The sequence below is a fragment of the Rhinoraja longicauda genome, chromosome 5, assembly GCF_053455715.1.
Source record: "Rhinoraja longicauda isolate Sanriku21f chromosome 5, sRhiLon1.1, whole genome shotgun sequence".
Lineage (NCBI taxonomy): Eukaryota > Metazoa > Chordata > Chondrichthyes > Rajiformes > Arhynchobatidae > Rhinoraja > Rhinoraja longicauda.
The window spans coordinates 79,666,358-79,679,024 of record NC_135957.1 but is presented as its reverse complement, the minus strand read 5'-3'; the positions used below and the strand labels follow the sequence as shown (position 1 = coordinate 79,679,024).

Below are 12,667 nucleotides of genomic sequence, written 5' to 3'. Positions count from 1 at the left end.
TAGTTCTCCGATTGGTGCCACTGGCTGAAGGATTATTTAGGTCATGAATTAAATAACACCGCCTCGAAACGAACAAGCGCAGTTCAGGATTGGGAACCTGTGCTGTCACAATGCAGCACGGCAAAGATTAAATCACACAAGCTAAAGCAGATGATAGTTCAGGTAATTAGCCAGAGAGACCTGTGCTAATGACATTGGAAAGCTTGTTAGGTCACCTTAATTATGCATGCAAAGACTCCAACTGCAGGCAGATTAAATAGTGCGTTCAGAACAGGTTCAAATATGGACCACTTTGTTCACATTGCTGTGTCTAACTTTAGTGACTAACGTGGGGGGGAGGGGAACTTTAATCAGAACCTGAGGACTAACGTTTTTCTACAAAGGGTGTTGCTTGTAGACAGGGACTCTTTTCCTATTTAATCTTCCCCCTCCCCTCACCTTAAACCTTTGTTCTCTGGTTCTCGATTCCCCTACCCTGGGCAAGAGACTCTGTGCGTCTACCCGATTTATTCCTCTCATGATTTTGTACACTTCTATAAGATCACCCCTCATCCTCCTGCGCTCCAAGGAATAGAGTCCTAGCCTGCTCAACCTCTCCAGAAAGCTCGGGCCCTCGAGTCCTGGCAACATCCTCGTAAATCTTCTCTGCACCCTTTCCAATGACAACAACTTTCCTATCACATGGTGCCCAAAACTGAACACAATACTCTAAATGTGGCCTTACCAACGTCTGATATAACTGCAACATGACCTATACTCAATAATTGATGTTAATTAAAATCAGTTAACTGCACTTATTTCATCGAATTTTATTGATCCGTTTCGAGACATAGAGTCATAGAGTCACAGAGTGATACCATGTGGACAGGCCCTTTGGCCCAACTTGCCCACACCGGCCAACATGTCCCAGCTACCCTAGTCCCACTTGCCTGCATTTGTCTCATATCCCTGAAAACCTGTCCTATCCATGCTCCAGTCCAACTGTTTCTTAATCGTTGGGATAGTCCCGGCCTCAACTACCTCTCCGGCAGCTCGTTCCATACACCCGCCACCCTTTGTGTGAAAAAGTTGCCCCTCAGATTCCTATCAAATCTTTTCCCCTTCACCTTAAACCTTTGTCCTCTGGTCCTCGATTCACCTACTCTGGGCAAGAGATTCTCTGCATCTAGCACAATAAAACAATCTTGACTCTTGGTTTAACTCTCTTGATCTTCTCAACCAATATCAGTGACTTTATTCAAAAGGATAGGGGTTGCTGTTTGCATCCATCGTGGCTGGTCTAAAACTGAGCGGGCAGACGCTAAAGTTTATCCAGCTCCTGAGTTCAGTGTGTTTAGTTCAGTTTAGTTTAATTTTGTTTATTTTAGTTCAGTGCAGAAACAGGCCCTTCGGCCCAACGAGTCCGCGCCGACCTACGATCTCCCATATACTAGTTCTAACCGACACACTTGGGAAAATTAACCTACAAACCCGCACGTCTTTAGAGTGTGGGAGGAGAACGGAGCACCCGGGGAAAACCCGCGCAGGTCACAGGGAGAACGGGCAAACTCCGTAAGGACAGCAGCCGTAATCGGGTTCGAAACCGGGTCTCTGGCGTTGCTAGGCAGCAACTCTACCGCTGCGGACCAACTAGGCTTGTATACACTGGAATTTAGAAGGATGAGAGGAGATCTTATCGGAACGTACAAGATTATTAAGGGGATGGACACGTTAGAGGCAGGAAACATGTTCCCAATGTTGGGGGAGTCCAGAACCAGGGGCCACAGTTTAAGAGTAAGGGGTAGGCCATTTAGAACTGAGATGAGGAAAAACATTTTCAGTCAGAGAGTTGTGAATCTGTGGAATTCTCTGCCTCAGAAGGCAGTGGAGGCCAATTCTCTGAATGCATTCAAGAGAGAGCTAGATAGTGCTCTTAAGGATAGCGGAGTCAGGGGGTATGGGGAGAGGGCAGGAACGGGGTACTGATTGAGAATGATCAGCCATGATCACATTGAATGGTGGTGCTGGCTCGAAGGGCCGAATGGCCTCCTCCTGCACCTATTGTCTATTGTGCTACTCGGTCTGAGTTCTGTCCCAAAGTCTATCCTGAAGACTTCTTTTTGAGGACAGGAGGTGCTGTTTGCACCCACCGTGGCTGGTCTAATACTGAGGGAGTGGATTCTAAAGTTTATCTAGCTCCTGAGTTCAATGTGTTTGAGCTGTGTCTGAAAGACCCGAGTTCAGGAGCTCAGGAGCAACAGCCTGCAACCTCCAGCACAAACCTGACCTCCAAAAAAGCACGAGTTAACCCTTAAAGAGCACTTGACTGGGAGTTCCTGGGGGAAAAACTGGCAGAAGGTGAACCAATGCTATAGGTATTTATTCACAAAATGCTGGAGTAACTCAGCAGGTCAGGCAGCATCTCAGGAGAGAAGGAATGGGCGACGTTTCGGGTCGAGACCTTTCTTCAGAACCAATGCTATAGAGTCAGAGAGTCATAGTGACACAGGCCCTTCAGCCCAACCTGCCCACACCAACCGACTACACCAGTCCCACCTGCTTGCGTTTGACCCTCCAAACCCTTTCCGAAGAAAATGTGCCAATGTTCTGTTTTTATCCTTTGGATGTTTCTGATAGGACAGTGAATAGCATTTCATACTCTGGTCACGTCACTGTTTCTCGACCTGAAGACACTTCCTGCATCTTTGTGACATGCCAAGACCTTTAATAACCTTTTGGTCGTACCGTCATATATCCATCCAGCAACCCCGAGCCTGGTTTCGGGGGCGCTTGTAATCGCTCCATTGACCATTTTTCGATGATGGAGGCGACTTGGCTGCTCTCGGTGTTGAGAATCTGGAAAGACGTCATGTTCACCCCGCTGTAGCGGTACGGCTCCAAGTCCAGGGCGAAAATGTCCTGAAACCAGAGTCAAGAACAGTCATAGAGTCATACACACAGCATGGAAACGGTAGCGCAGCGGTAGAGTTGCTGCTTTACAGCGAATGCAGCGCCGGAGACTCAGGTTCGATCCTGACTACGGGTGCTGCACTGTAAGGAGTTTGTACGTTCTCCCCGTGACCTGCGAGGGTTTTCTCCGAGATCTTCGGTTTCCTCCCACACTCCAAAGACGTACAGGTATGTAGGTTAATTGGCTGGGTAAATGTAAAAATTGTCCCTAGTGGGTGTAGGATAGTGTTAATGTACGGGGATCACTGGGCGGCACGGACTTGGAGGGCCGAAAAGGCCTGTTTCCGGCTGTATATATATGATATGATGATGAAACATAGAAAACAGGTGCAGGAGGAGGCCATTCGGCCCTTCGAGCCACCACCGCCATTCAATATGACCATGGCTGATCGTCCACAATCAGTACCCCGTCCCTGCTTTCCCCCCATATCCCTTGATTCCGTTAGCCCGAAGAGCTAAATCTAACGCACGGTGGCGCAGCGGTAGAGTTGCTGCCTTACAGCGAAAGCAGCGCCCGAGACTCAGGTTCGATCCTGACTACGGGCGCCGTCTGTACGGAGTTTGTACGTTCTCCCCGTGACCTGCGTGGGTTTTCTCCGAGATCTTCGGTTTCCTCCCACACTCCAAACACTTACAGGTATGTAGGTTAATTGACTGGGTAAAATGTAAAAATTGTCCCTAGTGTGTGTAGGATAGTGTTAATGTGCGGGGATCTCGGGGGGGGGGGGGCAGACTCGGTGGGCCGAAGGGCCTGTTTCTGCGCTGTATCTCTAAATCTGAATCTAACTCTCTCTTGAAAACATCCAGTGAATCAGCCTCCACCGCCTTCTATGGCTAAGAATTCCACAGATTCACAACTCTCTGGGTGAAAAAGGTTTCCGCTCATCTCAGTCCTAAATGGCCTGCCCCTTATTCCTAAACTGTGACCTCCTGGTTCTGGACTCCCCCAACATCGGGAACATTTTTCCTGCATCTAGCCTGTCCAATCCTTTAATAATGTTACATGTTTCTATAAGACTCTGCAGTCCATTTGCTCAGCTGTAATACCGACACATCTCCTTTCACCTTCACCCTCTCAAATTGTAGGTTAAATCTAATCATGTTGTGGTCGCTACCTCCTAGTGGTTCCTTTACCTGAGGTTCTCTTATTAAATCTGGGGCATTGCACAACACTAAATCTAGAGTTGCTGTATCGCTGGACGGCTCCACCACAAGCTGCTCCTAACCCCCACCCCCACCCTCAGACCCCCGCTGCCCCCCCACTCAACGAACACCCCCTCCCGGAAAGGCGGGACTGTCATATGTTGAAAGACTGGAGCGACTAGGCTTGTATACACTGGAATTTAGAAGGATGAGAGGGGATCTTATTGAAACGTATAAGATTATTAAGGGGTTGGACACGTTCGAGGCAGGAAACATGTTCCCAATGTTGGGGGAGTCCAGAACAAGGGGCCACAGTTTAAGAATAAGGGGTTGGCCATTTGGAACGGAGATGAGGAAAAACTTTTTCAGCCAGAGAGTTGTGAATCTGTGGAATTCTCTGCCTCAGAAGGCAGTGGAGGCCAATCCTCTGAATGCATTCAAGAGAGAGCTGGATAGAGCTCTCAAGGATAGCGGAGTCAGGGGGTATGGGGAGAAGGCAGGAACGGGGTACTGATTGAGAATGATCAGCCATGATCACATTGAATGGCGGTGCTGGCTCGAAGGGCCGAATGGCCTACTCCTGCACCTATTGTCTATTGTCTATTGTCTATTGACCGTGGGAGCTATCTGTGTAGAGTTTGCCTGTTCTCCCTGTGACCGCGTGGGGTTTTTTCGCTGTATGACTCCATGATGAAACAACTATTTTTGTGTTAAATATGCTTTTGGCCAGTATTATGCTTGGAACATTTTCACAATGTAGGATTTGAAAATAACTGTGGAGAACTGCAATATTTCTGTACTGACTGTCTGTGGGGTGACATCATAGTCATGGAGTCATGGAGTTATACGGGGTGGAAACAGGCCCTTCGGCCCAACTTGCCCACACCGGCCAAAATGCCTCATCTACACTAGTCCCACCTGCCTGTACCTGGCCCTTATCCCTATACACCTCTCCTATCCATGTATCTCAACTCAAAGAGTCATAGAGCGATACAGTGTGGAAACAGGCCCTTCGGCCCAACTTGTCCACACTGGCCAACATACTCCAGCTACACTAGTCCCACTCGACTGCGCTTGGTCCATGTCCCTCCAAACCTGTCCTATCCATGTACCTGTCTAACTGTTTCTTAAACAATGGGATAGTCCCAGCCTCGACTACCTCCTCTGGCAGCTCGTTCCATTCACCCACCACCCTTTGTGTGAAAAAAGTTACCCCTCGGATTCCTATTAAATCTTTTCCCCTTCACCTGGGCAAGAGACTCTCATGATTTTGTACACCTCTATAAGATCCCCCTTCATCCTCCTGCGCTCCATGGAATAGAGACCCAGCCTACTCGACCTCTCCCTATAGCTCACACCCTCTAGTCCTGGAAACATCCTCGTAAATCTTTTGTGAACCCTTTCAAGCTTGACAATATCTTTCCTATAACATGTCAACCATTCGTCAGCGAGCGTCATTCTTGCACATCATGTAATGACAATACATTGTCCAATTGCTTACCAAGGTGGTGAAGATGTAATGATAATATTCAGTCATCATTCCCATTGACAATGCCTGAGAAAGAAATGAATAGACAAGTCAAACACCGACATGATTCTGAGAAATATTTAGCGCAAAACAACGAAGAAAAAATAATAATGATATGACTTCCATTGTATAATTAGAACAAAGCAATTAAAGACACCCACAAGTTTGTCAATTTGACATAAAAAACAGTGGAAGAGTGATTCAGACACAGCTATTCCTATTATTAAAGAGTGTAGACTCCTATTTATTGTGGAGTGAGAACAAGCACACTCTGGGCGAAGGTATCTGGCAGGAGACTGGTCAGAATTCATTTCATGAATTTAAAAGAGAGTTAGATAGCACTAGGGGCTAGTGGAATCAAGGGATATGGGGAGAAGGCAGGCACAGGTTACTGATTGTGGATGATCAGCCATGATCACAATGAATGGCGGTGCTGGCTCGAAGGGCCAAATGGTCTCCTCGTGCACCTATTTTCTATGTTTCTAAGCATCTTCAAATACGATTTTTTTTTGTGTATGGTGGCACGGTGGCAAAGCAGAGGAGTTACTGCCTTCCAGCACCAGAGACCCGGGTTTGATCCTGAATACGGGTGCCGTCTGTACGGAGTTTGTACGTTCTTCCCGTGACCTTTCGTTGTACCTTGCGTACAATGACAATAAAGGCATATTATTATTACCTGTGTGGGTTTTCGCCGAGATATTCGGTTTCCTCCCACACTCCAAAGACGTACAGGTTTATAGGTTAATTGGCTTGGCATACATGGAAAATTGTCTATAGTGTATGTTTGGATAGTATTCTCACTATAGTTTGCTGATGACACTGTGGTGGTGGGCCGGATCTCCAACAACGATGAGAAGACCTACCGGGAGGAGGTGGCTGATCTGGCACTCTGGTGTCAGGACAATAACCTCCTCTTGAATGTCACTAAAACGAAGGAGCTGATTGTGGACTTCAGAAGGGCTAAACATCCAAGGACGTACACGCCACTGGAGATAAATGGGTCTACTGTGGATAGGGTGAGCAGTTTTAAATACTTGGGAGTCCGCATCACAGAGGATCTGACATGGGCAACACACATTGCCGCACTGGTGGGTAAGGCAAAGCAGCGGCTTTACCACCTTAGACAACTGAGGAAATTCAGAATGTCTCTGAGGATCCTTCATTGCTTCTACTCTGGGGCTGTAGAGAGCATCCTGTCCGGCAACATTACAGTCTGATTTGGGAACAGCTCTGCCCAGGACAGGATGGCCCTGCAGAGAGTAGTGCGTTCAGCAGAACGCACCATGGGAACTACACTCGTCCCCCTGCAGGACCTATACATCAGGAGGTGCAGATCCAGAGCAAGCAAGATTATGAGGGACCCCTGCCACCCCAGTAACGGACTGTTCCAGATGCTACGGTCAGGCAAACGACTCCGCTGTCACGCTGTGAAAACAGAGAGGATGAGACGGAGTTTCTTCCCACAGGCCATCAGGACTGTCAACTTTTATAACCCCAAAGACTAAATTTTTGTCTACACTATAGTAACTTATTAACTTTATTTATATGCTGTAACTGTAATTCTTTTTTGTGCACAATCCGCAGGCATTGCCACTTTCATTTCACTGCACATCGTGTATGTGTATGTGATAAATAAACTTGACTTGACTTGACTATAGCGGGGATCACGGTCAGTGTGGACTCGGTAGGCCGAAGGGTCTGTTTCCACGCCGTATCTCGAAAATAAACTAAAGAAGCATCTTCAAAAAACTGATTTTTTTTTGTGGTATAGACAATAGACAATAGGTGCCCTTCGAGCCAGCACCGCCATTCAATGTGATCATGGCTGATCATTCTCAATCAGTACCCCGTTCCTGCCTTCTCCCCGTACCCCCTGACTCCGCTATCTTTAAGAGCTCTATCCAGCTCTCTCTTGAATGCATTCAGTGAATTGGCCTCCAGTACCTTCTGAGGCAGGGAATTCCACAGTTTCACAACTCTCTGAATGAAAAAGTTTTTCCTCATCTCAGTTCTAACTTCCTCATCTCAGTTCTAACGAGATGTGATTGTTGAAGCAGTGACGGTACTGATTCACACGCTTGCACCAGCGATCATTGTAGTGCCCGCCAGTAAATGCATTATTCTCCGTCCTATGCCGCACAGCAAGATGGCCTTGCATAGATTGTCACATGTGTGGAGCTGGTTTGCTCCTCCTCACAGAAATAAATGAAGCTGAACAAACAAAGCAGGAATGCCAGAAAACTGACAGACACAAAAAAGCTGGAGTAACCCAGCAGACACTGGAATTTAGAAGGATGAGGGGGGATCTTATTGAAACATATAAGATAATTAGGGGATTGGACACATCAGAGGCAGGAAACATGTTCCCAATGTTGGGGGAGTCCAGAACAAGGGGCCACAGTTTGAGAATAAGGGGTAGGCCATTTAGAACGGAGATGAGGAAGAACTTTTTCAGTCAGAGAGTGGTGAAGGTGTGGAATTCTCTGCCTCAGAAGGCAGTGGAGGCCAGTTCGTTGGATGCTTTCAAGAGAGAGCTGGATAGAGCTCTTAAGGATAGCGGAGTGAGGGGGTATGGGGAGAAGGCAGGAACGGGGTACTGATTGAGAGTGATCAGCCATGATCGCATTGAATGGCGGTGCTGGCTCGAAGGGCTGAATGGCCTACTCCTGCATCTATTGTCTATTGTCTATTGTCAGTGCAGGCAGTTAGGCCAAAGAGTCTGTTTCCACACTGTGGATCTCTATGACTCTCTATGACTCTTTTCCAACAGTCCTCGATTCCCACTACTCTGGGCAAGAGATTCTGTGCATCAACCCGATCTATTCCTCTGATTGATTTTGTACACCACTAGAAGATCACCCCTCATTCTCCTGCGCTCCATGGAATAGAGACCCAGCCTGCTCAACCTCTCCCTATAGCTCACACCCTCTAGTCCAGGCTACATCCTCGTAAATCTTCTCTGAACCCTTTCAAACTTGACAACATCTTTCCTATAACCAATATTCTAAATGCGGTCTCACCAACGTCTTATACAACTGCAACATGACCTCCCAACTGCTCTACTCAATACTCTGACTGATGAAGGCCAAAGTGCCAAAAGCCTTTTTGACCACCTTATCTGCCTGCGACTCGACCTTCAAGGAACCACGCACCTGCACTCCTAGACTCCTCTGCTCTACAACACTTCCCAGAGCCCTACCATTCACTGTGTAGGTCCTGCCCTTGCAACACCTCACATTTCTCTGTGTTAAATCCATCAACCATTCCTCAGCACAACTGGCCAATCGATCAAGATACTGCTGCAATCTTTCACAATGATTTTCACTAACTGCAAAGCCACCCACTTTTGTATGAAGAAGGGTCTCGACCGGAAACGCCACCCATTCCTTCTCTCCTGAGATGCTGCCTGACCTGCTGAGTTACTCCAGCATTTTGTGATACCTTCGATTTGTACCAGCATCAGTCACTGAAAGGAAGCATGCAGGTACAGCAGGCAGTGAAGAAAGCCAATGGAATGTTGGCCTTCATAACAAGAGGAGTTGAGTATAAGAGCAAAGAGGTCCTTCTGCAGGTGTACAGGGCACTAGTAAGACCACACCTGAAGTACTGTGTGCAGTTTTGGTCTCCAAATTTGAGGAAGGATATTCTTGCTATTGAGGGCGTGCAGCGTAGGTTTACTAGGTTAATTCCCGGAATGGAGGGACTATCATATGTTGAAAGACTGGAGCGACTAGGCTTGTATAAACTGGAATTTAGAAGGATGAGAGGAGATCTTATCGAAACGTATAAGATTATTAAGGGGTTGGACACGTTAGAGGCAGGAAACATGTTCCCTTCCTCAAATTTGGAGACCAAAACTGCACACAGTACTCCAGGTGCGGTCTCACTAGGGTCCTGTACAACTGCAGAAGTACCTCTTTGCTCCTATACTCAACTCCTCTTGTTATGAAGGCCAACATTCCATTGGCTTTCTTCACTGCCTGCTGTACCTGCATGCTTCCTTTCAGTGACTGATGCACTAGGACACCCAGATCTCGTTGTACGTCCCCTGTACCTAACTTGACACCATTCAGATAATACTCTGCCTTCCTATTCTTACCACCAAAGTGGATAACCTCACACTTATCCACATTAAACTGCATTTGCCATGCATATGCCCACTCACACAACCTGTCCAAGTCACCCTGCAACCTCATAGCATCTTCCACACAGTTCACACTACCACCCAGCTTCGTATCATCTGCAAATTTGCAAATGGTACTTTTAATCCCTTCATCCAAGTCATTAATGTATATCGTAAATAGCTGCGGTCCCAGCACCGGGCCTTGCGGTACCCCACTAGTTATTGCCTCCCATTCTGAAAGGGGCCCATTTATCCCCACTCTTTGCTTTCCGTCTGTCAACCAATTTTCTATCCATGTCAGTACCCTACCCCCAATACCATGTGCTCTAATTTTGCCCACTAGTCTCCTATGTGGGACCTTGTCGAAGGCTTTAGAAGAAGTAACCCGATCCAAAACGTTATTGAAACATAGAAAAATAGGAGTAGGCCATTCGGCCCTTCGAGCCCGCACCGCCATTCAATGTGATCATGGCTGATCATCCAAAATCAGCACCCCGTTCCTGCTTTTGTCCTCATATCCCTTGGTTTCCGTCAGCCCTAAGAGCTAAATCTAACACTCTCTTGATTACACCCACCGATGTTTAGTGGTGAAGGGACGCTTGTGGACGACGTGTATGTAAAAATGACAACCTTATTTCACCAGGCTGTTACTGCCCAGCTAATAATAATGTTGAGTTTAAACCTCCTCACTGACACATCATTAAACCCACAGAAAGTGTTCCCAATGGCAAGGCAAATTTGCAAATGCAATAGTTATGCTAATAACTTGTAAGCTTATAGGAAAATTAAATATTTATCAAAAGCTAAAGGGGTTCAGCACAGCAGTGGTTCAGATGTAATGTAATCTGTGATATGCTACATTACATTACATCTAAACTACTGCTAGGCCGAGCAAAGGTCAGGAATTAGCTCAGAACCACACTCGTCTTGCCAGTGTCACTTTCCTACAAGGGCAGCTTGGTGACGCAGCATTAGACAATCGACAATAGACAATAGACAATAGACAATAGACAATAGACAATAGGTGCAGGAGGAGGCCATTACCCCGTTCCTGCCTTCCCCCCATACCCCCTGACTCCGCTATCCTTAAGAGCTCTATCCAGCTCTCTCTTGAATGCATTCAAGAATTGGCCTCCACTGCCTTCTGAGGCAGAGAATTCCACAGATTTACAACTCTCTGACTGAAAAAGTTTTTCCTCATCTCCGTTCTAAATGGCCTACCCCTTATTCTTAAACTGTGGCCCCTGGTTCTGGATTCCCCCAACATGTTTCCTGCCTCTAACGTGTCCAACCCCTTAATAATCTTATACGTTTCGATAAGATCCCCTCTCATCCTTCTAAATTCCAATGTATACAAGCCTAGCCGCTCCAGTCTTTCAACATATGACAGTCCCGCCATTCCGGAAATTAACCTAGTAAACCTACGCCCTCAATAACAAGAAAATCCTTCCTCAAATTTGGAGACCAAAACTGCTCACAGTACTCCAGGTGCGGTCTCACTCGGGCCCTATACAACTGCAGAAGAACCTCTTAGATTTGCTGCCTCACAGCACCAGAGACCCAGGTTCAATCCTGACTACGGGTGCTGTCTGTGCGGAGTTTGTACGTTGTCCCCGTGACCTGCGTGGGTTTTCTCTCCGAGATCTTCGGTTACCTCCCACACTCTAAAGACATACAGGTTTGTAGGTTAATTGGCTTCGGTAAAAATTGTAAATTGTCCCGAGTGTGCAGGATCGTGTTAGTGTACGAGGGATCGCTGGTCGGCGCGGACTCTGTGAGCTGAAGGGCCTTTTTCCACGCTGTATCTCGAAACTGAAGTGAAGAGGAGTGAAATGTGAAGCCGGAGGAAAGGATATAGGTGGAATGGGACGGGAAACGGGATGGGGTGGGGGGTGGGGAAGAAAACAATACGGGAGCAGGATAATGGGAGGAGTGGATGTGCATTGGGTTGTGGCGAGGGGGGTACAGGAAAGAGATGGGAGCATCGTCATTCAATATGATCATGGTTGATCTTCCAAAATCGGTACCCCAGTTCCTGCTTTCTCCCCATATCCCTTGATTCCGTTAGTCTAAGAGCACTATCTAACTCTTGAAACCATCAGATGTGTACTTGACTCTTCAAAATGTATTACATTTTATTTTCCACAGAACAGGCCCAAAGCAGGAAGATGGGACCATAAACTGGCTGGCAAAAGATTTATCGGTGTGTCACCGTCATCTGTATTGATGGCTCCTCTGAGTCTGTAAAATCCGTAGCACATGAAATCCATCAAAGAGACAGCATTTGCTTTTTTCTTATTGGTAAAATTATATTTAAGCCCGCACGAAGACTTGAAGATTGAAACCCACCATGTGTCATATGTCATGTACAACATGTTTCTGAAATTTTGTTGGCAAAATAATAATTGCATGCGTATTTTGCAAATAATCTGGGAACTCATCTTGTGCTCGCGCTGATTTACGATTACATATTTCTCTTAAAACCATATTACTCTTAATCCAATTTTGACTTCCTTCAGAAATTGTTTGTAGGCCACAAATCCTGCGCTGTTAATACGGGCGGAGAAACGATTGTCCTCGATGATACTGTATAAATGGAGCCTAGGAGGATGAGGGGAGATCAGAGAGGTGTACAAAACCATGAGGGGAATAGATCGGGTAGATGCACAGAGTATTTTACCCAGAGTAGGGGAAACGAGATCCAGAGGACATAGGTTCAAGGTGAAGGGGAAAACATTTAATAGGAATCTGAGGGGTAACTTTTTCACACAAAGAGTGGTGGGTGTACGGAACAAGCTGCCAGAAGAGGTAGTGGACAGGGACTATCGCAACGTTGAAGAAACATTTAGACGGGTAACTTTTTCACACAGAGGGTGGTGGTTGTACAGAACAAGCTGCCAGAGGAGGTGGTTGAGGCTGGGACT

At 46.8% G+C, this 12,667-nt stretch overlaps 1 protein-coding gene across 1 annotated transcript in view; it reads right to left on the bottom strand.

The window, feature by feature from the left end:
• grik2 (glutamate receptor, ionotropic, kainate 2) overlaps nucleotides 1-12,667 on the bottom strand; it is a 463,075-nt gene that overhangs the window by 233,323 nt on the left and 217,085 nt on the right. The window contains 2 exon segments of the mRNA XM_078399849.1: nucleotides 2,725-2,898; nucleotides 5,594-5,647. Of these exon segments, the coding sequence (XP_078255975.1) occupies nucleotides 2,725-2,898; nucleotides 5,594-5,647 (228 nt within the window).